Source organism: Battus philenor, unplaced genomic scaffold (assembly GCF_028537555.1).
Source record: "Battus philenor isolate CCGP_79_NKW_IND1 unplaced genomic scaffold, ilBatPhil1.0.hap1 SCAF_15, whole genome shotgun sequence".
NCBI lineage: Eukaryota > Metazoa > Arthropoda > Insecta > Lepidoptera > Papilionidae > Battus > Battus philenor.
In genome coordinates, this window is record NW_027181677.1 from 3,162,295 (window position 1) to 3,176,161 (window position 13,867).

The 13,867-nt window shown below is 33.9% G+C and overlaps 1 protein-coding gene across 1 annotated transcript in view; it reads left to right on the plus strand.

The window, feature by feature from the left end:
- Positions 1–777: 777 nt before the first annotated feature.
- The window catches only part of LOC137918982 (retinal homeobox protein Rx-like), a 41,609-nt gene continuing 28,519 nt past the window's right edge, over positions 778–13,867 (plus strand). The window contains exons 1-4 of the mRNA XM_068761940.1: positions 778–900; positions 1,664–1,777; positions 2,526–2,686; positions 3,114–3,221. Of these exons, the coding sequence (XP_068618041.1) occupies positions 778–900; positions 1,664–1,777; positions 2,526–2,686; positions 3,114–3,221 (506 nt within the window). The remainder of the gene's footprint in view (positions 901–1,663; positions 1,778–2,525; positions 2,687–3,113; positions 3,222–13,867) is intronic.

Consider the following 13,867-nt stretch of genomic DNA (forward strand, 5'->3'; position numbering starts at 1 on the left):
TAAAATGTCCAATATCATCAGAGCTATCCCTGAATTTGGTTAACACCACTACGCAGGTCTTCACTAATTGGTAATAGCTGGTTTATCCAATATAAAATGATCTTTGAACGGCTATGTCTAAGAGGATGGCAGGGGTCATGTGCGTTGGTTGTTAAGATGAAATTTTCCCCTATGTTGTGGGAGCGATGTGTAAATCTTTCAGATATAATAAGCAACAAAATGGGGTGGTAATGATGCTGTATTAAGGATTTGTAGTGTTGACAGGTGGGGTGTGCGGGATTAGGCGGTAGGAGCATGGTTATTTGTTACTATTGATTTTTCGTTAAGGTGAATCCAAATTTATGATGGAACAGTTTTGCCATTACTGTACTAGATATACTGCAAACACAATACACGTTTCTACTTATCTATTCATTTATACGTAGGATTATTTAAAGTAACTACTTCTGTACGTTACGAGACCAATGAAGAAAACTCCAATTTGATAGAAACTAGAATCAAATTGACCTACTCTATCATAGCATTCTTGGGTGGGCTCCAAATGCACCCTGGTTTAAGAAGTGCGGCTAAAAATTTATTTAATTCGGGTTTTTTTTTAAGTTACATTACAACATGCTTAATACAGTAGTAGAGCAGCTCATTGACAAGTCGCTTAAAATCGTTCGCAATATAATAGGATTTTTTACAATTTTTTTTGTAATGAACTTGTTAATTATAAATCACATTACGTAGGTCGCAAGTTTGATTTACGGGATACAATCTTACATAATTCACAATATGAAGATTGATACTCAGAAACAAGTTTCCAGAGCGAAGCAAGCAGCGTCCTCTGCGTACCATAATAATACCATAATAACACATAGCCATAGCCAACGCGCCTGCCATGGCGTGGCGATTACGGTATATCCTTCCATAGATATCTTTGGAGATAATGGAAGTCTATAGGCTGAAACGGCGAAGGGACAGTGTGTTGTAATATCGTACACAGGTGTCAACAAAAGAGTTACCAATTTATTGAAGCCTTGAGAAAGTTATAACAAGCTTATCTATAATTCGAAGTCTAACCTTATGTACATAGCTATACTTCCTATACTTTAAAAAACATAGACCGGATTATCATGTACATCTACATATATCGACTACGCGACACCTTAATGTTTTCTTCACGAAACTTTTCCGCAGAAGAATCTGTAGCTTTCATACGTATTATAGTTTCACTTTTATATATTATGAGTGGAAACATTTATTCTATTAGATAACCACTAAGCGACGGGTCTTTGCTTGTGAATTTTAAATTTCAAAATACTGGTGAAGTATGACAGCATTGAGAAGGAAATTTAAAGGACAGGCAGTTGGACATTGACGACACCGAGGGAACATTTTGATGAATTAAAAAATAAAACATTTTAATTATAAGATGATTTATTTTTTACATTACCGCTGCTAATAATTATAGATAGTTGAATAGATTAAGTTTATTTATTATATAAACATCTAACGCTATCTATTGAAATAGTTTAAGATAGATTAGTTTTTTCTTTGACAAGTATATTTGATCAATTGCCCGTCTTCAAAATGTCATTCAATATTATGTACATACATATGTCACGGTTTTAGTATTATTTATGTAGTAATGGTTAATAAGATTTATGTATTTTAAAAGGTATGGTTCCAAAATCGCCGAGCTAAGTGGCGGAAAGCGGAGCGATTGAAGGAAGAACAGCGTAAAAGGGAAGGCGCTGAAGTGATGGCGAAGAGAGATCCTGCTGATGACAAGGTAAGGAATACATACAGCATCTATAGCCGTGGTAAGCAAACGCAGCGTTAAAAACCGTTGTATCAAAAATTTTAGCATTCTAATTTGTGTGGAAAGATGTCTATTATGTAATGTAATGTAATGATGACGTGCATTATTTAATCTCGTATAAACGGACATTAATGTTTATATTTACTGTAAGAGAATTGGATTACGAACATTTCAATTTAAATTTTAATCTTTATAAATGTATATAATAGTCAAAACATCAATACTAAAAAATGTAGACGAAAGTCTTTGAGTAATACGTATTGCTAGTGATAAACATACGTATCCGGGACATGGTCGCTTACGGTGAGTCTCATAAGATGATCACAGAGGGATATGTTTGGATTTTCGCTGCGAGGTCAAAAGAAATAAATACATTCGCAGAAGAACCAAGGTCACACGCATAGCCAGAAGAATTGATCGCCTAAAATGACAATGGGTGGAACACATTGCTCATGTGACCGATGGATGTTATACGGACGACGGACCATATACCACTAATAGTTGTCGCGCTGATGGACCGACGACATAGTCAAGGTCAAAAGCAGTTGGTGGCGTTGGCTGACCAATCATCTTTGGGAGAAGACTGTACCTTGCACTGGATGTCTATGGGCTGAAACGACGAAGAGGAATATGGATTAATTTTCATACACTTATTAATAGATTGTACTACAAGTATTTGATTAAAAATATTTTAAAAAACTATTGCATATTTTACTAGGGTTCTTCAGAGTGCATGTCTCGAGGATCAGCAGAGGCATCACCGATGTCAGGCACGGGTGTGTCACCACGTGCTTCGCCTCCTGTGACCCCGGGCTCCCCACGTAGATCGCCACTCCGTTCACCACGTCGTTCACCTAACAGATCTCCTCGACTCGAGAGGTATGTACCTTATTCACGAACATCATGAAAATGTAGTGTCATTTTAATATTTAGTAAAAATTGTTTTTACCATCATCATTTCGTCATTGCTGTACTGTAAAGATTTCCAAAAAGATCAGTCAAGCGTTTTTCGACGATCCCAATAGGGTTCATCTTTCCTCTTCGTGGGTGACGTTCTGCCTTGAACTTGCACCTTAGATCAGAGTGCGTTTGGAATATTGTAACTGTGTACTTTAAGTTCAAGTGTGCAATTAATAATAATTTCTTACAAATAGGTATTTTTGAAATTCTTCATGTTAAAGTGAACACAATAAATAATACAAAGCGGTTAACGATTTTTTTACACCAAAAAATTATTTTGTAAACTCTGCGTTATACAGTGAGTTATACATAAGTTTAGGTAGCACTACATACTAAATACCAACAGATCGGAGGCGGGCTGTTCGTCGCCAGCGCCTTCAGTAGGCAGCGCGGGGTCCCGCGACGCTGCTCCCGATCCTCGGCCGCAGCATCATCTCTTCTCGCCGTTTGAGCAGTAAGTTGTATATCGTATAAGATTTTGAAGAATTTTTGGATCAGATACATAGCCAAAAATTTTATTTACCTTCAATTCTTTTTTCCTCCTACTGTCGTATTTCTCAGTAATGAGGATCGTGATGCTTTTTGGAAAGTTTGTCGCAGTGATGAACCAACTATGCCTACCTTGGCGGTGTGTAATTCTTCGTTAATTTTTGGTATTAAGTATGGTACGGACCAGCGCATGAGGTTGCGGCCTTTTAGTCGCCGCCTATCAATTTTTAGGTGTTCAAAGTTGTATTCAAGTATCACCAGTTTTACTAGGTACGCGAGTGAAAAACTTAAAAATTTGCTTTGTGCATATAGTGGAAAGGCGAGTGAACTTCCTCAAGCTCTGGCATTATAAATATCAATTCGATGCGCTGCTTTTCCTCAACAGACGCTACAGTTGAACTGATAGTAACTCTATCAGCTTACCTAGATTAAATCTGTCCACTATAACATACTCTACCATGACAGTTATAGTATCAGGGAAAAAAGTATATTTAGCATTGAAATATACAAGACAATGTACAAGAGAGAATTTCTTCGACCAACACCGTCGCGCATTAGGTTGGGGAGAATATTTTGCCTTAGTTAATACGCTCATACAAGTCTCATACATTTCAATACAACGTATAACTTATCCATACGGTTTGCTTACGGTTGTAGCATATGTGCTTTCGGACCGTTTTTATTGAGCGTTGTAGAACGAATTGTGACATGTCTGAACTGTAACCATTGGCTCCTTTATATAAAATTTGTACTTTTGTTTATAACAACTGATTGTGAACGAAATATAAAAGCAAAAGTATAATATATAATTACGCATGAAACAATTTAGTATTTCATTACTCAGTTTACTTTATTTTTTTATAACGGTAAACTATATTGCTGGCGGTTGTAACGATATATCGCCACTCTATTGATAATATTTAGTTGTTATGTAATGTGTTAAATAAATAAAATATTAAATGTTGGTTTAAAATAGATTGACTCTAATTTTTCAAGTAATATCCAACAAATTTATACGCTTATATTTTATCATGAACATTAATTGTGATAATTTATTTATGTCACAACAATGTAAGATGTCCACGAATAGATAGACACAAAAATCAATTTGAGGTCTTTTATTTTGACATCGTTCAACTTAAAATAAGTAGTCACAAGGTTTCCAAAGGTAACAGAACCTACAAGAAACTCAGTCGAGTATTTTTATCATTTTTTTAATTACTTTATAGAACCGAAAGTTGAATCAGCGTAGATTGTAAGCGCATGACGTCACACCACTCACCACATGAAGACGAGTGTATCGAGCAATTACCTAATTAAGGCCTCTCCGGGCCGAGTTAGTCTAATGAACTGTAATTATATTGCGCTACGTGTACATACGCGGTTACATGGAGGACAAACACGCGATATGTTGAATTAGCGGGAATCCTGTTTGGTCTCGCAACGACTTCGCTAATTGAAGCAGCCTGTGCATGTAGTCTGTTTACTTTAACTCCGTTTCCAACTGTTCAACTATGTTAAACTTGTATTATATCTAAAAGCATTAATGTTAGAATGAATTAGATTAGAAACTCCTGTTGTAATTGTGCAACAACGTTGTCTTTCCAGAACTGCCATATTATAAATTAAAAAAAAATATAAAAATATCGACTACTTGTAGTTTTGTGTGGTATTATAGATAGTGAAGGGTGTACGCATGTATCATAAAGTTCCACAAAAAATCTTCCGTTTCTAAGTTTTATAATTAAAAGTATATTATTAGATATATCTCATTATAGCTTTTAAGAGTTTTTATCTGATCGAAATACGTGGAACTTGGTTGACATATTTACATGATTGATATTTTAATGTACAAATAAAAACATTGTTAAATTTAAAACAGCAAATGTTGAGTTTCTGGCCGGTTCTTTTCTGGCTTATCACTTATACTCAAAACAAAACTTGGTACTCATGATTTTGGATATCAAAATCTTAAATATAAAATTACTGGGTGCAGTGCATATTGTGTTCCATTAGGTTAATGTTCTCGTGACCTTATTTTAGGTTTTAAAATAATTGTATTTAATTGCGTATGATTAGGTAGGTATAAATTAAGCAAAGAATCTAGGACATTCAAGTGTAGTTTGGCGTCCGAACCGCTAAGTGATGAGGGATCTTTGGTAAGCGCGCAGACCGTTAGAACTGATTGTATCAATTACTGGTCCGACCAGAATTGACGGCGAAGATTTTATGTTGCTTAGATTTAAACGAGTGTTGAATTAATTTTAATTATGTTACGTTATTATCAAGTGATAAAGATGTTCGTGCTTTTATGAATATCATATTTCTTTCTAATTTTATCGGTCCAAAATAAACTGGCATATCCTGTGCCTATGTTTAGAGTGACGAAAATATATAGTTTGATTAAGGATAGTTGTAAAAGCTTTAAAAGAGTAAAAATATTGCTTTTTGGCTATCAATTAATGTAAGGTACATCCTATACTGAAATAATAAATAAAGTTATGATAGTATAGTAAGAAAAAGCGTTTACGAAATTCGTACTGATTCATATTAAAATTAATTATTATTTACTATCTATCCTTGTAGCCTTTGTATTTCTAGAAGTTATTGAGCTATCGCATTCTTATAGAAAAAAAAAGATTAATGTAACATATTTCAGAGCGATCATTTTACACAGATTGATATTAATTTCCTACAAACAAACATATTTATTGTATGTATTAATAAAATAACTAATTCTTCTTTAAAGATTTAGTTGTTTGTATAGTATTTTTTAAAGTAGGAGTAGGTTTGTTTTTCTATACAACGTAATATGAATTCAATTAAATTCTAAGTAATTGAATGAGTCTCATTGAGGACAACTTGTCGGTGTATTAAGTTGGAGACTCGAGAAGATTGATCTTAATGGAATTACGAGGGAGTTTAATTACCAATAATAATCAACAGGGTTAAGTTCGTTCCGCTTGAACAAACAACTTTAGAAGTTTCTCTTGTATTTTATCCGCTACAATCTAGTAAATAAACCGCCCTCCATCTTATTTTCAAAGATTTTTTTTGTAAGCAGTAACAGTGAGATCTGTTAGTGTTACCTTGATCACACCAGTGGATAGGTCATCGTCTTGTCTAATTTATCTATCCATAAAAATATGGCCAATGTAGCTTACGACTAGTTGATAGCATATTTTGGAGAGCAGGGGAATACAATTAAAGTTAATAGGTTCATTTTTTGTAGGCACTATGTATTAATCTTATATTTTTGTCACTGAAAATGTTGCAATGTAATTCAAACCAGTATATTTGAAAGATATATATCCATATTAAGCTAAAACGGCGGAGTGCGATCCTATGTTTAAAAGGTAGGTATTTTGCCTTAACGATATAGTAAAAGGATAACTAGGATTAGAAATTAATATAAAACAACCTTACAAAATTTAATTTTGTATTTATTACTTGCTCATACATTTATTAAACATTTTCATTAATCTTGAATACTAATAAACTAACAATAAGTAATATTATTTGAAATAAATGGAATTAATTGAATGTATACAGGAAAAAGAGACACTAAATAACTAAGAAAGCAATTTAACGGGCATCACACGACTTAAACAACATGGCGGCACATCCGGTCTGACCGGAAGCGCGCTAATGCGATCTGCCAAGCCCGGCTTATAGCGCCTGCGAGTTATCGCACATTCAGTGTCGCTATCTTACGTCATGGTTGGAGCATGTATTTTCTTTCAAATATATTTTAAAAACGGGATTATTTTTTTCATCTTAATTGTCTTGGCACCGAATTTTTATATTTTTGTGACAAATGTAAAATAAAAGGCGTCAACTGAAAAGTAATTATTCGACCGGGGTGAAAAGTTATAAATATTATTTTCTACATACGAAAGATGTATTACGGAGCTTTTATTGCCGAGCAGAATCATCGTTTCGAACTTTTGCTACTAATAGCTGATGAAATTTAAGCAAAAAGCTGGGAGATGTAGTATGAAATTATTCAATAGAAGGGGCGTCTTCTTTTGTCATAACGCTTAATATTGACCTGATCTTTAGCTAATCTGTAAACATTAAAAAACTTTGGCTGGGACGTGATAATACGTACTACACGGGGTACGTATTATCGCGCTGCTTGTTTATAAAGATTTCTACTTGTTTCGGTCTGTTCAGTATTCTTCAGGCATGGCCTGGTTAAAATCAAAAAGGACTGTAAAAACTTCTACACGCCTGTTTTTTATTACAAGTCTCAAAATTTATACGGCAAAGTCCTTGTGTCTATATTTACAAGATGACAAAAACATGTCTCTAACTTTCATTTAAAATGCGATGGAACTTTTTCCCTGGACATATTATAATAGTTTTGGTTCTCAAAATAACTTTCGTTTTTGACAAAACAATGATAAACTTTGAATAAAAATATAGCTAAATAAATCTTTCAATTTAATCTTTGGTCTTAGTGACAAAATAATATTTTTTCTCTTTATTCAATAGGTTAGAAAGCTGTTGCTTGTCAAGCTGACGGGATCGTCACAATTATTGTATTCTGATATTTATTACATTTTTCTAAATATTTGTTTAAACTTACATAGGTATTATAATAGATTTATATATCAATGACGTTAGCAAAAGTCTTTAGTATATTGAAATCGGGTTGTTTTTTATCCTACTAATTGTTTTTCTTTTATAATGAATATTATTTTACTTACCATTTATTTATCTACGCATTGTCCAAATTGGAAACTGGAAGAAAATGTCTTTTCGACATTAAGTACGTTTTACATTGTACAAGATGTATATAGATAAATAAATAGAGCATTGCCTGATTTTAATAAAGTTATTCACAGAAATGACGTAAAGATCTCATTAAGAGCATTAATTAAAACAACACGAGGCGGCGCTGCCGGGTGTCGAACCCGGTATCGTTTCGCGGCAACCCTTGCCGCGGCCCGCATGTCTTTAATTGTCCACATTAATACGACAAATAGATTTACATCGGACTGTTCACCCGTACTTCTCTACAACGTAATTTGCAGTAATGACGTTGCTTTTCGAACAATTACGTATACAGATTGATATATGTCGTTTTTTTTAAAATAAATAAATAATAAATAGAAAGTATACGTCAGAACAGAGAGGAAGGTCACGATAAAATGTTTTTGGATGTGTAGACGCCCTTAACACACCACACGGCCCTATTGTCGCCGCGCTAAATTCGTTATCCGAACATTTGTCGGTTCGAACGCGTTCGCTAATTTCACTCCATCACCTAATCCTATATACACTCGACGCGAAATGAAAAAATGTTATTTTCCGCACAATTGAAATAATATTTAATTACTGTTATGCTATACATGCATACATCTTATTTTGATGGTGATGTAGTTAATTTATTTTTGGAGGACACTTTCCAGAATTTTTTTCATTTCATAAAGTAAATTTCAAATAGTAAGGAGGTTTTTATCCAATCAGTATTAAAATAAAGTGTACATGACGGTAGAAACCAGTGCCTTAGGAAAAGGTCACTTTTGTGAGAGGATTTCTGCGTGGTAATTTTATTCGTTGATTTAATGTTTTTGATAGTAAATAAAGATTATTTACAAATTCTTTTGATAGTGTGCGCTGCTAGACTTTAATAATAATGCAATTATATTTTCATTGTAATGTTTTATGCTATACTATATTTTAATAAACATAACAAAAAGGCGTTTTTTTCTGGTGTTTTAAGTGAAACGTTAGGGATTTATGTTAAATTTACAATATGGCTTGTCCATCGAATTTTTCCAATTGTTTTGTAAATAAATTTTAACTTCACTATAAGAAATTTAAAGAATAGTTTTTATCGTTCCCGAGCTTTGCGCTAAGAAACACTTGTAGTGATTAATTTTTATGTATTATATATACTTATAGAAGCAAAAATCAGAAACATATCTGTCATCTAATATACACTGGATATCTCTCGGTGTCTTAAGTCGGAGGACTTTAACCAATGTATGTTACCAGTAAGGACTTACGGCACTGAAACGTGGATTTTCGCTTTCGACCTCATTGGTTACCTTACTGTCGCTAAACGACAAGGTTATACTCCAACTTTATGATCGAATCAGGAAACAGGAGTAGATCTGTAGACAAACGGTAGTATCAAAACAGATTGCCACAGGGGCCTTCTGTTCTACGGCAATTAACGGTTATTAAAAAAGGAAGGTTCTGGAGCGGAGACCAAGGTCTAGCAAGCGCAGCGTGCGATCTCCTCTTACAAGATAGACAATCGACCTTGTTAAATTTGTCGGAATATATTTACTTTAGGTTTTTACCGTTCTTATTGGAAAGGAATAGGCTGTGCTTATGCCCAGAAGTGGACCACATTAAACTACTGTGATGAATCTGAATTGATCAAAATAGTCGAGGTTTGATAACCTTTTTACATGCTTTGTCTGTTGAATTATACCTCGTACCCCTTCTGAGATTTTAGTGTTTCAACTGTTAAAACATTATAAAACTATATTGAACTATTTTTAATATGTATTTATGATATTATTGTATGATACGGTACATTTTAAAGCATTGCGCGTGTATACAGTACCCGCTCGGTTATGCGTTGATTGTCGTATAACTAATTGCTTGTCTATTTAAGTCAATTCAGCGCTTGTTAATGTCGTTAATGAAACGGAGCGTTTGAGACGCGCTTCGATGTGAACTTTGCGTCGCTTTGGACACGATAATAAATACAAACTTTATTAATAATGATTATATTTCCATGTAATGCACATATATAGGTCTTATTTTATGTCCCAATTATAGCACGTTAATTAAAATTGAGAAGTTAAAGACAGGTTTTATCATGATCATATCTGCCGTAAAGTATCAACTACTGGACATAAGCCTTCTCCATATATTTCGGTTAATAGCGCCTGTTTCTAGTGTCTTCTGCTTTACCATCCGGTAAACGAAAAGTTTTCTTTTCCTTTCATTATATTAAAAATCGAGTACCGAATACTTAGGTTGATTACACACTATTACATATAAAAGTAATTTGTCTCCGCTAGTGTCATTAAGACCTAAAGTTCTCAAAGCCTATACAACAAAAACGAAATCTGTTTTTGATTTTGAAGTGTGTAATATATTAATTTAAATATATAGTATATTATTACCCCATGGACGTAGCGTATGCCTTGAAGGAGATATACACATATTTCTTCAAGGAGGTGGTGTTCTCCCTAAGAAGGTGTTCTTACTCTGGGTGGCTATTTGACTAACGCCCATGTCGACAACATCTTATTAACCAAAGCTAGGCAAGGAAACAGAGGCACGGACGCTCACCATCCTCGAGGCACAGGGGTTAAAGAGCAAGGAGGTTATCGTTGTTCATCGAGCAACGGACATCTTCGGGCTGTATAACAGTGTCCATCATGCGGTGGTAGCAATATGACGTCACACGATCAACCTGAAAATCTGAGGATGGCAAGATGGAGTAGGGATGAGGTAGTGGTGACATGGCATGAACCGTAATGATAAAAACTGGACATTGTTAGGGCCTTGTGAAAAACAAAGATAACACCAATGATTAAATAACAATAATTATAATTAGTTTAATTCAATTTAGTTTTAAATATTTTAGGATTTAAGCTAGGAAGTAGGTAAAGAGACTAAAGTAAACACGGAAGTATGAATAAACGTAAGCAAAAAAAAACGCAAATATTAATTGTAATTGTAAAAACAAAGGCACGAACGCTTATGTTTAAGGAATATATATTCAATAACAAAAACCAAATAATACTTACTGAAGTGTTGTCTAGTTAGTAAAATATTTACGTATCGCAAGGTCTACATCGTTTCCCCTGGTACATATCAACACCATCATCGTCATCATCAGGTAAGCCAATTACCGCCCACTGCTAGGCATAGACTTCCCTCAAAGATCACCATAGCCAGACTTGTGCTACTCGTCTCCAGCGATACATATAATGTAAGTTAATAAAATATCAAAATGGTTATAGCAAATAACGTTATTTAGCGATAGCGTATGTTTCATAAAAGCTATAAGCAGTCTACGTCCGCAGTAATATCAGTCGCAATGTGGCGGGATGCATGATCCAATTGTCGTTCGCTAAATTGATACTCCATTTGGCTCAATTAAGCATTAATTTGTGCCGCTAATGAACACCGAGCAGTGGGCTCTATTGTTCCGCGCGATGACAGTTCTATTGTCTCCTTAGCTCGCTATTAAATTGTTGGACATGTTTTTTTAAAGACATATTATTCCGTTAATTATATATTATGTTACATATATGGAATCGCTCCGAAAGGTTTATACAGAAAAAACATATTTACATATGATTTATAGTATTTATTAAATGATTTAATTTTTGAAAGCTGACACCTTTGTACTTCAAGAGAGAAATGTCAAAACAGCCCAATTTAATAAACACTAGCATCAATAGAAACTCTTCTATATTCACAATCCTTCACTTAATACCTACGAGGGTTTCAGACGTGAGATGATCCTGGAAGCACATACTGTAACCTCAGGATTATATGTATAATTTTCACTAAGGTCCTGGATTAAATAATTAGAGCAGTTGGTTGACAAGCTGTATTAGAACTTAAAATTTTCTTTAAACTTTAATTGTAAGATGTCACCCATAAAATGGACGTACAGATCTTATTAAGGCTTCCCGAATACGCTAGATGCAGGTAGGAAATTTATCCCAGAGGTTCATGTTCTACCAATGTCTGGAACTTCGTTTATTGACTCATGATATTATAAAGTAAACATGAACATTTTTTAAATTTAATTTTAATGAGCAATTGTCCCTGGCCGGCACTTCTCAACAAATTATTGTTCCGAGCCAGTGGTAGCTTATTACTAATAAAATAATAGACGATTCAAAAGTGTGTGTAAACATCTATACGCCTAAAGTTCTTTTGATTTTGAATATGGACAGTGGACGTCTTACGGCTGAAATGATGATAATGATAATGTGAAATTATTTTATGATTGAGCCGTTTAACATTATTGTTTGATTATGTGTGTGTACGATTATACAGTGCAATTCCATCGCGTTACAAGAGATTCTATTGTAAATGGCATATGCAGTTACTTACAAACGAATTACTCTCTTTATAGAGCCTATAGAAAAGTTGATAAGAAATGCGCGCCTTCATTTTTTATGCATAAATATTTTTGTCATCATTGTTTGTATCTTGATATCAGGCCGGTGTAATATTCAAATTTCCATTGTTGGGTTGTATTCATAGATCCAGAATAGCATCCGAATTACATTGGATATATAGATAAAAGAAACAATATTCGATTGCATTTTTTAAAATGTTCTCATTTTACCTTATTTTATGTAAAATACTATGATATAATAGAGAATGTTTTAAATTTTTCAGTTTAGTTTATTTCACAAAATGATCTCACTTATACAAGCTTGAATTTTGACGATTAAAATACTTAACACGTAATATTTTCATGTGAAATAACCGTTTTTATTCTCGCACTAAATAATAAGCTTAAAAGCGTGTTAAAATAAGTTAGTGTACACGAAATAAAATCTATTGACAATAAACATATATCATTTCAAAAACTAACCAAAATAGATTCCAATCAAGCTACTGTTCGGACAAAAGGCGCGTCCACACCGCCCGTGAATAATCGGCGACCCGTCGCGCGTTTAAAAAAGCGGAAAGCTCATGGTCATTAAGCTGCAGGGGTTTGCCGCCCCAAAATCTCGATCACTTAACGGTGAATTGATTCGAAACTGGTGGATAAACAAAGCCAGGACTGTGGCACGCGCCGACGGGGCACGCTCGGAGTGGCCTATTGGTGTCAAATGTACCGTATTGGGTGTTTACGTTTCCTTCTCATGAATGCATATTTCATGATGACGAGTCTCTTTATTTTCATTTACACGTATCATGCAAAAGGAAGTCATTGTACTGAAAGAAACTACAAAAAAAATATTTCTATATTATTACAACTATATTTGTGGTTACCGTATTTATAAAGAATTAGAGAAAACTTTGGTGACGTAATAATTATGGTAAACATAGAAAACCATGCCTATGTAAGAGAATTGAGGTAAATATAGCGTGGAAACAAGAGTGGCACTAGAAATAAAGTGGAGGTTATTTAATGCTATGGGCTTAATAATATTAATAACTTTTGTAGACAAATGTGTATACGAATAGAAAAGGTTTCTATATAATTTATCAGAATTATATTACAAATTAAAAAGTTCACGAAATAAAATTAGTCATGAAAATCCACTGCTTTTAATTTTTTTATGTGATAATGTAGCTAGCAAATAAAATGCTCTAATATGCTAACTGCTGTAAAACAGAACTAAGTTTGTAATGGGCTTTTTTCAGATCGAGGCGAAGAATGTTTTATATAGGAGCTAAATGAATACTAATTTTCCTAAAATTAGGGTCCTCTGACATGACATGACATGTACTCATTTCAATTGTTCCAAAGTGGAACACAAAGTGAATTGTCGTCGCCGACTGCAAGGCTTTGGCCTACCCCAAAGATAATATAGAGAGCAATGCATATTATTATTATTATATATATATTTTTATGCAATTATGGTATATCTCGTATGA